The sequence below is a fragment of the Herpailurus yagouaroundi genome, unplaced genomic scaffold, assembly GCF_014898765.1.
Source record: "Herpailurus yagouaroundi ecotype Mexico unplaced genomic scaffold, PumYag 193, whole genome shotgun sequence".
NCBI classification, from domain to species: Eukaryota; Metazoa; Chordata; class Mammalia; order Carnivora; family Felidae; genus Herpailurus; species Herpailurus yagouaroundi.
In genome coordinates, this window is record NW_024412424.1 from 674,548 (window position 1) to 692,481 (window position 17,934).

The 17,934-nt window shown below is 44.8% G+C and overlaps 2 protein-coding genes across 2 annotated transcripts; both read left to right on the plus strand.

The window, feature by feature from the left end:
• Positions 1-1,963: 1,963 nt before the first annotated feature.
• LOC121010938 (C-type lectin domain family 4 member G-like) lies at positions 1,964-6,500 on the plus strand. Its single transcript, XM_040444787.1, has 7 exons — positions 1,964-2,051; positions 2,217-2,327; positions 2,558-2,611; positions 2,693-2,782; positions 3,121-3,272; positions 4,138-4,241; positions 6,019-6,500. Exons 1-7 carry the CDS (start codon positions 2,015-2,017, stop codon positions 6,143-6,145), a joined length of 675 nt encoding a protein of 224 aa, XP_040300721.1. The 5' UTR covers positions 1,964-2,014; the 3' UTR covers positions 6,146-6,500.
• Positions 6,501-11,742: 5,242 nt separating this feature from the next.
• On the plus strand, positions 11,743-12,678 carry LOC121011295 (olfactory receptor 24-like). The gene has a single exon (XM_040445566.1). It carries the CDS (start codon positions 11,743-11,745, stop codon positions 12,676-12,678), a length of 936 nt encoding a protein of 311 aa, XP_040301500.1.
• The last annotated feature ends 5,256 nt before the right edge of the window (positions 12,679-17,934 follow it).

Sequence of the window (17,934 nt, forward strand, 5' to 3'; positions counted from 1 at the left end):
ATAGGGGATCTCCGGGGAAGGGAGGAGTCAGAGAGGCACCAGACCCAGCCAGGGATGGAGTAATCACGAAAGGCTTCCTGGAGGAGGTGGCAGGTGATCTGAGACCAATTAGTTGAGGCAGATGGGAGGGAGGCATGAAGGATGTGATGGGACCTGGGGTGAGAGTCTGGTATGTTCAAGAAATTGAAAATGCTCCCATCTCATTTTAGCCTAGAGATGCAAAATGAGGGTGGTAGAATTGAAGGAGACATGTCCAATATTCAGCCCTTAGGGGAACCTGCCCTTTCTCCAGAATCCACCTGTGAGCCCAGACAAATGCCTGGCCCATGTTTGGGGGCTCCTGCTACCACTTCTCCTCAGACAACTTTTCTGGAATCAGGCAAGTCTCCCTTGCACAGGAGGGTGCTCACCTAGTCACTACCAGTGGTCAAACATAACAGGTGGGGACAGGTGGGCCTTAGGGCCCTTCTCCAAGACAGTGCAGGGGCATGTCCTGTCCTTTGCAGGATCCATTCCAAACCCCATTGTCCAGCTTTCAGGCCCGTAGCGTATCTCCCCCAAGCTCTCCCAGCATGTGGATGTAACCCAACCACACAGTGTCCCATTCTCTACATTACTGGTCTCCGTCCAGCTGCTGGCACTTGGTAGAGACTCAATAGATGCCTGGTATGGAGTTTATGGACCGAGCCACTCCCACTGGCCAGAGTGCAGTTGTCAAGTCTGGAGTTGAACATCCTGTAATAAAACTCATGGATGTAGTGTTTTTGCGGTGTTTGAGGTTTAAGAGTGCCCCCCAAAATAGACATGGGGACCAGGGTTGTCCCTGGAAGGTGACAGGCACCAGAGGGGAGTGAAAAGTTTGAGACAATTCTTTCCTATGGCCAAGACCCACTTGAACTCACTGTGGTCCTGGGGGGCTGGAGTGCTCTTTCTGGAAGCCACTGACAGTCTTGTCTGACCCTGGATAGCAGAGGAGGACTTCCCTCGAGGAATGCTTTTGAAACTGAGGGCCCCCTGTTGTTCAGGACCCAGGTAGGCGTCCTGCTTGGCCAAGTCTAGGAGTATTACTGTGCCTCTCAAAATACCCGTAGCTGTATGTATGGGAGGCTTGTGAATCACCAGATACCGTGATCTCTAAGCAGGGAACATCCCTGATCGGTGGGGGATACTTACTCCCATTTTATAAATAGGGAAACTGAGGTTGATAGGTTAGGGGAGTGTATTACATGTCATCAGAGTAAATGAGTAGGAGGTGTGGGGCTCTGAAAACTTTATAAAAATCATGAAAGATAAACAAAGCACAGATTGAAGGAACTCAGAAAATCCTAGCTGGGTGAATTCCAAACAGCATATGGAGACACACACACACACACACACACACACTCTAGGCAACCTGCTGAAAACCAAAGAAAAGGAGAAAAATCATAATGGCACTCAGAGAGAAAAAGACATGTGAAATGGCACGATGTACGAACGTTTCCTAACAGTGGGTTTGGTAAATAGAAGCCTCTCCATCGACATGAGCTTGCCTCTTCTTACCCCGTCGCATTCTCCATTTAAGATGTAACGTCACAAAGCCAACGTGTGGGGAAAGGAGTGGCCACGTGCTCTGAGAAATTACTACAATTTTATCTCTGGGAAAATGGGGGATTTTTTGAAACAAATGGAACCAGAAGCCTAAAGGTGCAAATGCACCACAAACTTCGAAGCAGATTTCTGGGGCGGCTACTGTCCCCCGAACCGAGAGAGAAATCACAGCTGCAGAGAATACTTGGGACAGAACACCTTTTCCAAGATGCTAATGCCATCTCCCGGTGGCGTGAATTGGTGATAAGCCATCTAGAGACCTTGGGGGCCTCACTGAGCCAGGAAGGAAACATCTGATGGTTTACACGGGGGGTGGCATTTCCTAGTATAGGATGGGCGTGTCTTCAACAATGACCAGAAGGGCTGTGGGCAGCTAGACCAGGAGGAGCTGCAGCCACAGGTGAACACAGGCACAGGACCTCACACCATGGAAAGAAAATATCCGCCCATCCAGGGGAAACCGGGTGAGTCAAGAGGCCCAGGGCAGGAGTAGGTGCCCTCAGTACCAGCGACTGCTCCTTGCTTTCCACTCCAGGCCATGATTCAGGCCCATCCCTCATCCCTCCACATTCCTGGCATGATCCTGGCAGACCATGTGCGCCGCCTCATACTTGCCGCATTCCCCACAGCACAGAGGGACCAAAGGCTGCCCCAGGGTGACCCCTGGAAGTTTTTCTGCCTGGCAATGACTCTGGTGCTGCTTCTGTTCGACCTCATCCTAGGTGTGGTCCTGGCTGAGGGTAAGGTGGTGAGCCAGTGGGAAATGGGTGATCACATGGACCGAGTCTTGAGAAGCAGGCCCTACAGGGCTGGGGCAGAGATGGGTCAGTAAGGGGGTGGCTGGACTGCATCGCTGGACTTCATGATTTTAGAGGGGACCTGCCCTCCTCGTCTTAGCCTGCAGTTTGGGGAGTGGGAAAAGAACCGGGTGCTGAAAGGTCTAGAGCACATCAGCACGTGTCTCTCCTAGTACTGCTGTTCTCCAACAAGATGCAGGAAGACCTCAAGCAAATGGACATCCAATGTGAGTGCTGAACGAAACGGAGGGCTTCCTTCCCACACGCACCACCAGGTCTTGATCCGCCTTTCTCTGTGGGCCTCTTAGTTGTGCAGGGTCTGGCAGATGCTGGGCACGAGCGGGACATCGTGTGGGGAGAGGTGTTCCGGCAAACGGAAGCTGTGCGGGCAGGCAACGGTAAGGAGGCAGGGTGGCCTGGGTGGTGGGAACTGGGAGTTGGAAGAGGACTGCTGTTGTGTTCAGCCCTGCTGATGGTAGTGGTTCTTATAACACGCGAGCGGGTGTTGGGTTGTTTTAATCGATCCTCTGTCAAGGTGGATGCCAACATAAAGTGTGAGGTCCCTTGCATGTATCACTCTGCCATCTGGTAAGGCCCGGCTCTTGCATGAACACATGGGAAGCTACTGTGCTCATTTTGGCAAAGAGGCACGGATGAACAGGTTTGGATCATTTCACCTCTGGAGGCCAGTGCAGCCTGTAGCCTCAACAGAGCTGATGTCCCTCCCCTTCTCCAGAATCCTCCTGCGAGCCCTGCCGTGAAAACTGGACGGCATTTCAGGGCTCCTGCTATCAATTTTCCACACAAGAACTGAGCTGGTTCAAAGCCAAGGATCACTGTGCAGAGAAGGGTGCTCACCTGGTCATCATCAACAGCCAAGCAGAGCAGGTGAGAAGCAGGGAGGGGTGCTCTGGAGACCCGTCAAGTCATTGCAATCTCATGTCCTTGTTCCCTGTAGAATCCAGTGCAAATCCTGCATTCTGTCCTTCATAATGTCCTTCCGCTGTTTCAGCATGCAGCGTTGCCCAGTATTCAGTCCTGCTTCTGAATGATTCTTCATGGTGGCCCTTCTGTCTGGAATGCTTCCTTCTATCTACCTGGACAGCTCCTACCTGTTCTTCATCAGATCAAACTTTGTCCTTCAACATCCTTCCCACCCCCTCTTCCTTAATACTGGACTATGCTGCCAGATCCCTGGTTCATCTCCTTGCACATGGAGAACTTCCCGGCTAGGGGTGGTTCTGACTCATTCTTGAGTCCATACTGCCTGGAACCAGATTGGACACACTCAGTATGGTTCAGCGGACTCAATGTTTGTCAGTGGAATCCAACTGATTGCCAGAACATTTTCTATGGAGTAGTGTCCAGATTCCTCACCCTGTTAACCATGCCCTTGAATAATCCTATCTACCCTTTAACCAGGCAGTGCTCATCTAGGAGCCATACTGGGCTCTTCTTCCCTCATTGAAGTTTCAGAAAATCCTGGAAGGCACCTGCCATTTTTATCCCCATTTTACAAATGAAAAGCCTGAGGACCGTAAGTGTCCATAATTTGCTAATTACACAGGTCATAATAATAGTGGAAATGGTCATCTACCTAGAGCTTTAAGCCAATGTGTTCAATGGTGACATTGGAGGACATCCTTGCCCATGGGGTCCCCTAGGTCTTAGTCCCTTTCATGGACGGCTTCCACTGCCATTCTCAACTCTGGATGTAGTCTTTCCTGACTTACTTTGCCTTCTTCTCATGCAGAAATTCCTGAGTCCAAAGGAAAATAATGGATACTGGATTGGCCTCAGGAAACAATACCCAAAGGGCATTCACAAGTGGCAAGATGGCTCAGTCCCTACCTTCATGTGAGTGTCTCTGTTGGACTCAGAACACCTGAGCTTGTCTGTCCCATTGAATCTTGAAGACGTCTTCCCACAGATTCTCAAATTGCCTCAAGGGTCTGATTTTGGCCTGAAGCAAACTTCCTGTCATGTTTTCAGTTGTCATGCTTATTGCTATTTTGTTAGCTGCAGATGTGTGTGTGTGTGTGTGTGTGTGTGTGTGTGTGTAAAAACCATAATTAAATAACATTAAATAGGAAGTTCTTTATTGTAGGAAGTCTCAGTGCCTTTAATACATTGAAGAGAATTGTACACTCTAAGGAGGGAGTAGACAGTGTATGATGTACCAAGCTTATTGAGAGGCACAGCTCATAAGGATATATCTGGAGCTTCTAGTGTCCTATAGAACACACCCAAGGAATCACTGCCCAGGGGATCCAGTCCTAACCCCTCCACGTATGATTCAATGACCTCACATTCTGGTCATCATCTGTTTTTGGACTTTTTTCGTGTCTACACACTTGACCAGAACCACACGCTAAGCCTCCTGGACCTTCTTGAGTACATCTGCTCTCTTTCACCTCCACTGCTTCTGCCTCAGCTCAGGTCAGGACAATTGCTGTATATCCTGTACTTAGTTTTACCTTCATCCACCCATGCTCTAGTCAAGTTCAAGGGGCCATCTTCCTAAAACACGCCCTTGATATACTTTTTGGAAACACCCGATTCCTCAGTGCCACATGGATAACCTAGAATCTTCAGATGGCACCTTTCAATTCCCACATAGTGGGTGCCAATTCATCTTTATACCCGCATCTCCTACACTCCCAAGGGCTCTCCACCCCCTTGCCACAGCTATGTGGTAAATGACTCATCTTTTTGGATATTGTCTTGTATCTTATCTTTATGCTTTTGTTCCTGCCATGTCATCTATCTGGAACATCTTTCACTGGCTCGTGTCAAGCTTCATAGAAGAACCCATCCTGTGCCCAGCGTGAATTAATCTAACTCCCTTAATATCCCAGTCATACCCTATGTAGAGTTTTGTAGCTGTGTTAATTATGATCTTCCTTTGCCTATGTATGTCTCGCCCATCAGACAGGCTGCTACTTTAGGGCGGATCAGGCTTCCAACACATGGGTGTGTCTCCAGTTTCCAGTACAGGGCTTGGTACACAGCAGGTGCACAATGAACTATATTGGAATGAATGAGTGAGTGAGTGTTATAAGCATTTCAAGAAATGTTTAGGAAAGAGAGTATGGGATCATTTGACAGACTTGTCACCTGTTATACACCAGACATTCAAATGCATCATGTTCTCAAACTTAATCTCAGAGATCCAGGGATGTTAAGTCATTTGTCTGGTTTGGCCTCATTTGTTTCATTTATAATCAAGATTATTATTATAAAACAGATGATTATTATAAAACAGTGGTGCTCAAAAGGTGGTGGTTTCTTCCTAGAGACATCTGGCACTGCAATATTTTTGGTTGTCACAATGGAGAGTGGGTAGAGACCAGCCATGCCACTCAATGTCCTACAGTGCCCAGGATGGCCCCACACAACAGATAATGATAAAGCTCCCGATGTAAATATTTTCTTCATGTAAACACAGTGCTGTAATATATGGTTAGGATATTTTACTTTTAGGATTAGTCACATATCCCCAAGGAAAGACCTTTGCCAGTAGCCTTATTCTCTTCTGGGATCTTGTTGGTGAGCCCAGCTGGGCATGGCTGAGTGTGGCTTGCCCAGCACTGTGGTTAGGGGACTGGGCTGATCCTTGTGTTTGTTTTCACAGCAACTGGCGTGATACCAGATCTTCTCACTATGACTGTGCCTTCCTGATGGGTTCTGGCTCTTGGTCCTCTACTACGTGCTATGCGTATTGGTATCATTGGATATGTGAGAAGCCACAGGTCTGCTGAGATGTCCCTTTCCTCTGTCTTCAGTCTTGGGAAAGATTGTCTTGATATGTGACCTCATAACAATTCCCCAGCTTGGCTGCAGAAAAGGGGGTCTCCTGAAAGCCCTCTTGGTAGTGTTGTCTCCCTTTCTTTCCCTTACTTCTAAATTTTGTTGGGGTACATGTAAAATAACACCAGGATGAAACAATGAGCAAAATATATCGTGTAGGACATTCTACAAGGCAAATAATCTAGTTTTGAAAAAAAAAATGACAGAAAGGCAAATGTCATATTATTAGATATGATAAAATAAAATATAAATAGATAAAATAAAAGAGTCTTAACTGAGAATAAACTGAGAGTTGACGGGGGGTGGGAGGGAGGGGAAAGTGGGGGATGGGCATTGAGGAGGGCACCTGTTGGGAGGAGCACTGGGTGGTGTATGGAAACCAATTTGACAATAAATTTCATATTAATTAAAAACACAATTAAAATTTGAATCTCATATAAAAAAATAAAAGAGTCTTAATGACGTAACTCAACTAATGTGTATACCATGTTTGGATTTTTATTAGAAAAAGCTTGAAAAAAATCACAATATTTGAGTATGGATTGTATATCAGGAAACATTAAGGCATTTTTATTTATTTGTTAGGTGTGCTAATGGCATGGCATAGACAGATGGTGGATGGATGAATAGATAAATAGATAGATAGATAGATAGAGATATATCACTATATGTTAGTAATCTATACTAACACGAACATGGGTAATACATAGGGGTACATTTGTGTACTCTGTGGGATTTTCTTTAAAATGATAAACCAGGGGTGCCTGGGTGGCTCAGTCGGTTAAGCGTCCGACTTCAGCTCAGGTCACGATCTCGCAGTCCGTGAGTTCGAGCCCCACGTCGGGCTCTGGGCTAATGGCTCAGAGCCTGGAGCCTGCTTCCGATTCTGTGTCTCCCTCTCTCTCTGCCCCTCCCCCGTTCATGCTCTGTCTCTCTCTGCCTCAAAAATAAATAAATGTTAAAAAAAATTTTTTAAAATAAAATGATAAACCAAATAAGGGGGAAGATTGTAAGAAACTCAATTGGTCGAGTGTTTATAATTATTAAACCTTGAGACACAGGAGTTCATCATTTATTCTGTCTAATTTGTGCCTACAGGAACATTCCACATAAAATTTTAAATTAGTCAATGCAATTCATAGTAACTTGTATAAGGTAAACATGATTCAGAAAGAAACTCAGCAAACTTGTGGTAGAACAGAAATGTCTGAATCTAGAAGTGAGATCTATGTAAAGTCTTACTATAAATATCATATTTCACAGTGTGGCATTGAGAACATTCCATTTTAGCTTGGGAACAATGTATGGATTTCTATAGTTATGGATTTCTCTTCAACATTATCCTGGGGGTCCTAGACAAAGCAGTACTATACCTCTCCCCCCCACCCAGAAAAAACCCCAAGAAACAAAAGTATTAAAATTTGGGAAAGAAGATACAAAACCATCAGTTTTCACACACGATACCCTTGTTTTCACAGAGACACCAAGGCTGCTGCTCACACCTTTAGAATTTAGAAGTGTGTGCCAAATTTTCTGCATTCAGAGTCGGTATAGAGATTGTGTTTTATGAGCCAAGAGCAAATCAATAGATAAAGAAATATTTGGAAAATATCACACCATTGCACAAAAATGTTAAGTGACCTTCAGAACCACAGACATTCCGATGTCTTTAAGCGAAAAATTAGAGACTATGCATGAAGACACAGGCACTCACTATAGCAGGAATGATGGGATATTACATGTTTAGTGTGGCTCTACCCACATAACAAATACTTAATACATTATAACCATTATTGGTAATAAGATATTTAAAAGTTTCATCATGGAAAACATTGAGTACCACACCTTCCTCTGTCAACCAAGAGGGATGAATCTGAAAAAAGCCACTATTCTTGGGACCAACTATTTTCCCACAGAGGCACGCTCTCTAGACTCAGAGGCACGCTAGGGAGGATGAGCTAATTTTATTCCCTCTAACAAGATTCTCTGGGGATCACGCTTCAGGAGGTCAGAGAGTCTGGTATAAACCTGTTGGTGGTGCCCCTGCTTTGGCTCCCAGAGAAAACATGCTCCTCCTCTACAGTCAGAAGACAATGTGGAGGCAGCAGTGGCCCCTCCCCCCTGGAAACACAACACCCATGGGCTGAGAGGTCCTGGGATCTGCCAGAGGTAGAGCAGCCACTGGTCAAGTAAGTGTGTCAAGAAGACAAGCTGTAGAGGCATGGTCTCAGGTCTCAACTTCCTCCCTGGAACTTCTCCTCAAAGGTCAGGGAGCTGCCTGCTCAGTGTTCCCCACCAAAACTTTAGAGTGCCTGGTGTCATAGCCTCGTGGGTGGACAGGGTGTTTGAGCTGGTCAAGAGACTGGTCAAGAGAATTCAGCCAGAGCTCAGGCTGAATTCTAACTCCATGCAGAAGTGAGGTGTGGAACCTCAGCTGCCTGCCCCATGCACTTGTGGAGGGTTCAGTGGGGGTGCTACATGTCAAGTGGGTTAGCTCAACTGTGGATTTGCATCAAATAAGCATCATTGTCCTGCTCAGAGTTAGTCAGTTTGGGCAGGTGCTGGGGGAGGAGAGAGCAGGGGTTTCAACCTAGTTCAGCGGTCCTCAATGGAGGGCAATTTCAATCCCTTCCCAAGGGGCCTTGAGATGTTTCTTCTTGTTGCAGCTGGAGTGGAGGGGGTGCTACTGACCAGGGGTGTCGCTCAATATCCTGCAAATATACACAAGGCGGTCCCCACCACAAAAAATGATCTGGCCCCAAATGTGTGCAGTCTCCAGGATGAGAATCCCTGGGCTTGAGCTGTGAAGTTGGATTGGACCCAGGTCTGCATTTCCACAGGCTCACTGGCTGCAGGGCTGTGGGAGGCGAGAGTGGCCATGGGGAGACCAGGGGATGATAGATCACCCACCTGGGAGTCTGTAGTGAACTCGCGCTGGGAATGAACCTCCTGCTTCTGTCCAAGAGATTAAGATGATGTTTAAAAGTCCACAAATTCAGAATCACTGGGATGTGAGAGGCAGGACAGGAGTGGCGGGCAGTGCCCAGTGCTTGACTTGGTTGTCCAGGTTGTGCACCCCATGGAATGCCACAGTGCAAAAAACCTCCCAGGGCCAACTTCAGCGGCTTTGGCAGGGGGATCCCATTTCAGACCTCGTGAGACGGGATTGCCTGGGGTGGGGGCGGTGTCTGGGAGTGATGTCCAGGAAACAGCAGGATAATCAAGCAGGAATTGGAAAAGAGGTGGATGCTGAGTCAGAAATTCAGAATGAATTTAATCCATTGAATAAAAAGTGTAAGTAAGTATGGAAGACAATTGAGACCGCCCTCTGCCCCCCCACCCCCGCCGCCCCATGCCCCCACACTAAGACACCTGCCACCTGTAATATAAACATTTTCTGGGGTGCCTGGGTGGGTGGCTCCGTTGGTTAACTGTCTGATTCTTGGTTTTGTTTCAGGTCATGAGTTCACAGTTTGAGAGTTCAAGCCCCGTGTTGGGCTCTGTGCTAACAGAGTGGAGCCTGCTTGCAGTTCTCTTTCTGTCTGCCCCTCCTGGGCTCTCTCCCTCTCAAAATACATAAATAAACTTAAAGAACAAAACCCCAAAATAAATATTTTCATAACTCAGATGTACCCTGAACATGCCTTGCCATATGGTATGTGGATTGCAGAGTGAACAGCATGGGGGAGTCCATAGATACAAAAAACAAAAACAAAAACAAAAACAAAAACAAAAACAAAAACAAAACACCAGCCAACCCAGATATTCACTCTTTTTCTCAGCCTTCCGTGGATAAAGATGACTGGATAGCTTTGGAGAGTCTATTGTTGTTCACAAATGTGTAATGTTGCTCCCAGGGTGAGATTTCTGCCACCCCACCCCCTTAACACCAGGCTTGGCCACTGAAATGTGGGTGGAGGTGAGAGAAGGCTGTTTCCTGGTAAAAGCTCTTTGGAGCCAGCCTACCCTTCACTTTTTCCATTGCTGTGATAACTGGCAGTGCCCCAGACACAGAGGTTTGTCTCTCTGCCTGAGTTCTGGACTGAATTCATCACGAAGCACAGCCATAGCAACCTATGATGGGCCTGCAGCCCGAGAGGGAAATAAACCTTCAGTGCTGTCAGCCACCAAGATTTGGGCGTGTATGTTGCTGGAGTGTACCTTAGCCTAAGTGGACTCAGAGTCAGTGGGCTGCCCAGGGTCCGGGTAACGCAAGCAGTGCCTGGGACATGGGGCCAGAATTTGTGGGCAAATAAAGATTGTCTCCAACACTGACGCTAAGAAGCATAAAATGAATGAAATTAGCTCCCTTTGGAAATAACCTGCACCAAGATATAATTAATCTGCGCATGCTCTTACAGCCTGACAATGAGACTGATGGAAAAGATACGTGTCCTTTGTAACATTTTAGAGTGTGCCTTTAAAAGAAGCTTCTGTAGAGCTCCACACGAATTGTCTCATTTACTCCTCCCAAGAAACTGAGGCTGTGGGAGTGTCTGTCACTGGCTAACACAGCCAATGAGTGTCAGAGATGGTATTCAAACAGGGTCTGTTGGAACCCTTGCTCTCGGCCACTAAGAGGTCTTAAAATTCATGAGGTTCAGCATTTTCTGTATTCACCCACCACATCTTCACAACTATGTGGAGCAGGTACTATTATTAGCCTCATTTTAAAGATGAGAAAACTAAGGCACAGAGAAGTTAAGTAACTTGCCTAACTCACACAGCTGGTAAGAGGCAGAGCTAAGATTTAACCCCAGGCTGTCTGCCTTCAGAATTGATGCCCTTACTCACAATTGAAAATATATTAAAAATGAATGAAAAAATAAAAAAGAAATAAAAAAATATTTTCATTTTAATTTTTTAAGTCTATTTATTTATATTGAGAGAGACAGAGAGAGCATGAGCTGGGGAGGGGCAGAGAGAGGAAGAGAGGAAGAATCCCAAGCAGGCTCCATGCGCAGACCCTGACACAGGGCTCGAACACATGAGCTGTGAGATCATGACCTGAACCGAAGTCAAGAGTTGGATGTCCAAGTGACCAGGTGCCCTTATTTTTATTATTTTTTTAAACAAGTCTTGGAAATAGTAAGTATTTTATTTAGGCTATTTATTTGGTTTATTTCTTCCCCCTATCTTTCGTGAGTCATAATTGGCAGGTAAAAATGTATATAATTAGGGTATACAACTTGATACTTTGATATGTGCCTAACTGTGAAATAGTCACCACGATCAAGCTAATTAACATATATCACTCTTTATCTTGATAGCATCACTGGAAATTCCCAGTAATAAAAATAACTGTCCACATTACATGTTAGGTATGGATTTAAGGCCCTTGTACACAGTTTTATCATTTAATCCTTGTAATGATCCTAAGAGGTTAGAATTATTAGTTCCTTAAGCACATGAGGAAACAGGCTCAGAGAGGTTAGTGAGAGGAACCCTGAAGGCTGGGTGGGAAGGACAGTAAGGCGATGATCCATTTCTTCCTCCAGAGTCCACTCACTGTTGACGCCCTTGTTTCTGGCCTCAGAACTGCCCAGATATGGAGAATCAGACACGAGTCTTCGAATTCATCCTCCTCGGCCTCTCCGAGCAGCCCCTACAGCAGCAGGTGCTCATTGGTATGTCCTGCAGCCTGTATCTGATCGGATGCATGGGGAATCTGCTCACCATCCTGGCCATCCTCTTGGACCCTCACCTCCACAGCCCCATGTACTTCTTCCTCAGCAACTTGTCTCTTCTGGACATCTGTTTTACCTCCACCACCGTCCCCAAGATGCTGGTGAACTATCTGTGCAGACACAGCACCATCTCCCCCCAGGCTTGCCTGGCCCAGATGTATTTCTTCATTGCCTTTGGGGCAGCAGAAAGCATCCTTCTCTCAGTCATGGCTTATGACCGCTACCTGGCCATCTGCTGCCCGCTGCACTACATGACGATCATGAACGTCCTTCGTTGTGCCTTGCTAGTGACTGTGCCCTGGACCTCAGCAAACCTCATCTCCATGGTCCATACCATCCTGATGACCCGCTTGTCCTTTTGCACCAATAGGATCCCACACTTTTTCTGTGACATTAATGCCTTGATCAAGCTTTCCTGTTCCAAAGCGCAAGTCAACGAGATGTTGATGCTGGTCCTTGGGGGTTCGGTGGTTCTGATGTCTTTTGTGTGTATCACGGCCTCTTATACACCTATTGCTGTGGCTGTGTGGAAGGTGCCCTCAGCCCAGGGGAAGTGGAAAGCTTTCTCTACCTGTAGCTCTCACCTTTGTGTCATCTCTCTCTTCTATGGGACTATTATTGGGGTCTACTTCAACCCTGCATCCACACACACCACCCAGAGGGACATGGTAGCCACAGTGATGTACACCATGGTCACCCCCATGCTGAACCCCTTCATCTACAGCCTTCGGAACCGCGATCTGAAGGGTGCCCTCAGGAAACTTCTCAAAGGAAACCACTTGGCTAAGCCTCTTTGAAGACTCTTTTTAGACCCAATTCCTTTTGAAATAAACTAATTTTTTCCCAATTTTTGAACTCAGGGTGTTTTTTCCCCTTTTTTATTTTTTATATTAAATTTTTTTAATGCTTTATTTATTTTTGAGAAAGAGAGAGACAGAGTGTGAGCAGGGAAGAGGCAGAGAGAGAGAGGGAGGCACAGAATCTCAAGCAGGCTCTAGGCTCTGAGCTGTCAGCACAGAGCCCGACGTGGAGCTTGAACCCATGAACTGTGAGATCATGACCTCAGCTGAAGTTGGACACTTAACCCACTGAGCCACCCAGGTGCCCCATTTTCCCTTTTTTTTTTAAAGGTAGAAACCAAGTTTTATTCTTCATTCTTCATGTAAGCATTTTATTTTTTGTTGAATTATTTGACATAGAACATTATGTAAATTGAGGTTGTACATGTTCATTCAATACATTTATATATTGTAATATGATTGCCAGTATAGCAATATTTAGCACCTCTATCACATTACATAATTACCCTTTCTTGTTAATGGCTGAGATAATTAAGTAGTCTTTTAGCAAGTTTGATGATTGTAGTATAATATTGTCTATATTCATTACACTGTGCATTAGACCTGTCTTATTTACCACTCATTGCAAGTTTGTACCCTTAAACAACACCAGTCTTATCCCTGCACCCTCCCTCCCCTGGCAACCACCACTTTATTTTTTCTAGATTCCAAGTGTAAGTAATATTGCACTGTGCATGCTTTTCTCTGACTTATCTCACTTAGCATAATGTACTCACGTCCATCCATGTTGTCACAAAGGCAGGATATCTTCCTATCTCACAGCTGAATTATATTCTATTGTGTGTGTGTGTGTGTGTGTGTGTGTGTGTGTGTGTGTGTATCACCTTTTTTACCCACTCATCCCTTGATGGGCATTTAGGTTGTTTCCATATCTTGGCTATTGTGAATGATGATGCAATAAATAGAGGAGTGCATATATCTCTTCAAGATTCTGTTTTCACTTCTTTTGGGTATATACCCAGAAGTGGAATTGCTGGATTGTAGAGTAGACCTGTTTTTAATTTTTGAGGAACCTCCATGTTGTTTTCCATAGTGGTTGGACCAATTTACATTCCCACCAACAGTGCACCAGGGTTCGCTCTTCACTACATCCTCCCTGACACCTGTTGTCTTTTGTCTTTTGAGGTGGTATCTCATTGTGGTTTTGACTTACATTTCCCTGATGTTGAGCATCCTCTCGTGTGCTTGTTGGCCAATTTGATGTCCTCTTTGGAAAAATATCTATTTAGTTTGCCCCCCTTCCCATTTAAGTTGGATTGTTTGTGTTTTTGTCATTAAGTTGTATGAGTTCTTTACACATTTTGGGTTAACATTTATCCAATATACGGTTTGCAAAAATTTTCTCCCAATTTTTTGATTGTCTTTTCATTCTGTCAATTGTTTCTTTTCCTGTGCAGAAGTCTTTGAGTTTGCTGATTTTTGCTTTTGCTGTTTATGCTTTTGGTGTCATATCCAAGAAATCATTGCCGAGACCCATGTTGAGGGGCTTCTTCTAAGAGTTTTATGGTATTGAGTCTTATGCTTAAGTCTTTGATCCATTTCAAGTTAATTTTTGTGAGTGGTGTGAAATAGAGTTCCCATTTCATTGCTTCGTGTGGCTTATCCAGTTTCCACACACCATCTGTTGAAGAGAGTATCCTGTCTCCATTGGATGTTTTTGGCTCCCTTGTTGAATTTTAGTTGAAATTAAAAGCTTTTCATGGTGTTTTTTCTTGGTTCACAGACACAACATTAAAAAATTTAAAAAAGTATCCCCTTACAAATTTTTGTTAATGTTTATTTTTGAGAGAGAGAGAGAGAGAGAGAGAGAGAGAGAGAGAATGAGCAGGGGAGGGGCAGAGAGAGAGAGAGAGAGAGAGAGAGAGAGAATCCGAAGCAGGATCCAGGCTTTGAGCTGTCAGCACAGAGCCCGAAGCAGGGCTTAAACTCATGAACCATGAGATCGTGACCTGAGCTGAAGTCGGACACACCCAGGTGCCCATAAAAAAGGTATCCCCTTTTTCATTCCTTCAATCCTTTTGATGACACCCTGAGAATATTTTGATTTGATGTTACTATGCCTACAACACTTTCCCCATGACATCCCTTTGGAAAGTGAGAAGGAGGGTCTTTGGCTCAGAGCCTTCAGCAGGCAACAGTAGCTAGCTAGAATTTAAACAATATTCTTTAATTTTTAAGATGTTCTCTTTTTACTCTTATCTTCTGTATCAGTTGGGGTTCAGGTGGGAAAAGATAAAGTGTGCTCTCGCTTGCACACTTATTTATGTCCGATAGTTTGGGTTTTCTATGTACAATAGTGATCTATTAGGTTCTAATGAAGAACTTTAAAGGCTTAACAACATTCAGTAGAAAAAACCCTACCAAGTAAATAAAAGCATTGCTAGTACCTGGATGTACTTTGACTCGAATAACAGGAATGGGAGATACTGGAGCAGACAGATTGCACGTGCTGAGTCAAGAGCAAAACACTGGGATTTCATGATGGTGGGGCACTGGCTTTAAAACCTGACAGACTTGGGTTCAAATTCCCCACTCCCTCATGAATAGGTTGAATGTCTCTTATCTGCTCACTTTCCCTTTGAGTGTGAGTTTTCTCCTTCATGGAGTGCAGGCTGTTCAATATCCCTTCTAGCCTGTTGCTGTAAAGTCAATTAGCTTCACATCTCAGCACTACTGTTTTCTCACCTGTAAACTGAAGTTAGTAATGGTTCCCCTCTCTCCAGGTGGTCATGAGAATTCCATAAAAAAACGTAAATCACTTATCAAAGGACTCCGTGCATAATAAGCATTGGACCAATCAGACTTCTGTGGCTCAAAAAAGATAGACATCACAATTTTAAAAGGCTAAAAATGTATTTTTTAAAAAAAATTTTTAATGTTTTTATTTATTTTTGAGACAGAGAGAGACAGAGCATGAACGGGGGAGGGACAGAGAGAGAGGGAGACACAGAATCAGAAGCAGGCTCCAGGCTCTGAGCCATCAGCCCAGAGCCCGACGTGGGGCTCGAACTCACGGACCGTGAGATCGTGACCTGAGCTGAAGTAGGACGCTCAACCGACTGAGCCACCCAGGTGCCCCTAAAAAGCTAAAAATGTATTTTAAATGAACTATCCTTGATCATCATCAGCAGCGTTTTTTTTTTTTTTTTTTTCAAACAAGAGTTGCAAAGTTATTTGCGGAACTGATTTTTAAATGGTTTCAACTCTTTTCTTGCTTCTTTCTTTCTTTCATTCTTTCTTTCTTTCTTGGAGACAGAGTGCAAGTGAATGAATAGGCGAGGGGCAGAGGGAGAAGGAGAGAGGATCCCAACCAGCTTCATGCCCAGTGTAGAGCCCAAAATGGGGCTCGATGCCACAACCCTGGTATTATGACGTGAGCTGAAACCAAGAGTCAGACATTCAACTGACTGAGCCACCTAGGCACCCCTCAACTCTTTTCGAATGGAGCCAGAAGACACTGAAAAAAAACCCAACAACCCAGAATTTGAGGCTTTGTCAATTCATGAAGAGTAACAGCATTCAGGATGGAAGAAAACATCAACATTGTAAAATCAAAGATTGTGTGGTGTTTCTGAGAATTATTGCCCACCTTTGTGCCAGATAGAGATATAAAGTGTTTATTTTTAAAGAGAAGACTTACAGAAAGAAACAAGAAAAGACTCCTTGACTGTATCTTTTGTTACTTTGTTTTTACTTTTGAGTTAATCCTTTCAACAAGTTCTACTGTATCTGCTGATGTTTTGTGTTTATCACCTTACCAGACTTTGGAAAACAAAAGTCTTGCCAGAACTGAACTTTGGTGAACAAATCCCATCCCACTTACCTTCTGGATTTCTTTAGGGTAATGATCTTCCTTCTATTTATTCCCAAATCTCTGTCTCTCAGTGAACCTCTTCCCTGCCTCCTGCCTCTGGGTTCACCTCAACTGGTACGTTAGCATTTGCCAGTTTCCGTATTATAAATCTTGCCCCGTGGCTGAAGCACCCACAGAGATGCACAGTGGCACGCCATTACATCCTAATTCCACAATACACATACAATAGTCATGAAGAGCCCCAAGAGTACAGATAATAGTGAAGTGAAATAAAATAATTGGGAAGTAATGGCTTTTGAACGGTTATTACTATTTTAGAGTTTAGGTTCTAGATTTTATTACTTTTTGACTTGCTCAATCTTTAAGAAAATTATCTCTAAGAACTTCCAATACTTTCAGATAGAAGGCTCGGTCTCATAATTTGTAGTAATTTGTAGTTTCATAAGACCGTCATCCTTTGGTTTCAGTGCTAAGAACATCAAGTTAACCTCCCCAACAGTGACAGATGTAAGAAGAGGGGCTCAGTCCCAGATTACCCTCATTTATTTAATTTTAAGTTCAGATAGTTTACTTTTAATGACAGCTGTGTTTAACAACTGGCTCACAAAATTCCTGAAAATTTAACAACTGGCTCTTGTGAGGGGGCTTGGGCTGCCTCCAGCACGTCGCTGAACATCTCCCTCTGACCCATATCCTCCAGTCATCTGATCATGTCACTTTCATGATTAAAACTCTGGGTTGACTCCCCCAGACTTCAAGAGGAAGCCATAGCTCCTTAGACCAACACCCCACCTGTGACACTCTGACCCCTCTCCTCTGATTGGATGAATTCTTCTCATGCTTTAAGACTCTGGATGCTGGAGCTTTCCTGGTCCTGGCCCCACTGCATGCTGGCTCAGCATCCATCACAGCATATTAGGACCGTAGCTCTAATAATTTTGTCTTCCTCATCAGACTGTGTACTCCACAGAAGAAGGCATCTGGCTTCCTTCATCTTTGCACCTTGGTGTCAGGTACATAGTAAGTGCTCAATAAATATTTGCATATTTCTGACTTAGTGTGAGCATGTTTTTAAACCCAGACTAGTTCTTTTCTTTTTTTTTTTTTAATTTTTTTTCAACATTTATTTATTTTTGGGACAGAGAGAGACAGAGCATGAACGGGGGAGGGGCAGAGAGAGAGGGAGACACAGAATCGGAAACAGGCTCCAGGCTCTGAGCCATCAGCCCAGAGCCTGATGCGGGGCTCGAACTCACGGACCGCGAGATCGTGACCTGGCTGAAGTCGGACGCTCAACCAACTGCGCCACCCAGGCGCCCCAAAACCCAGACTAGTTCTTTTATGCGTTGCTGCAATAGGTAAGATGCGAATTGTTCAAG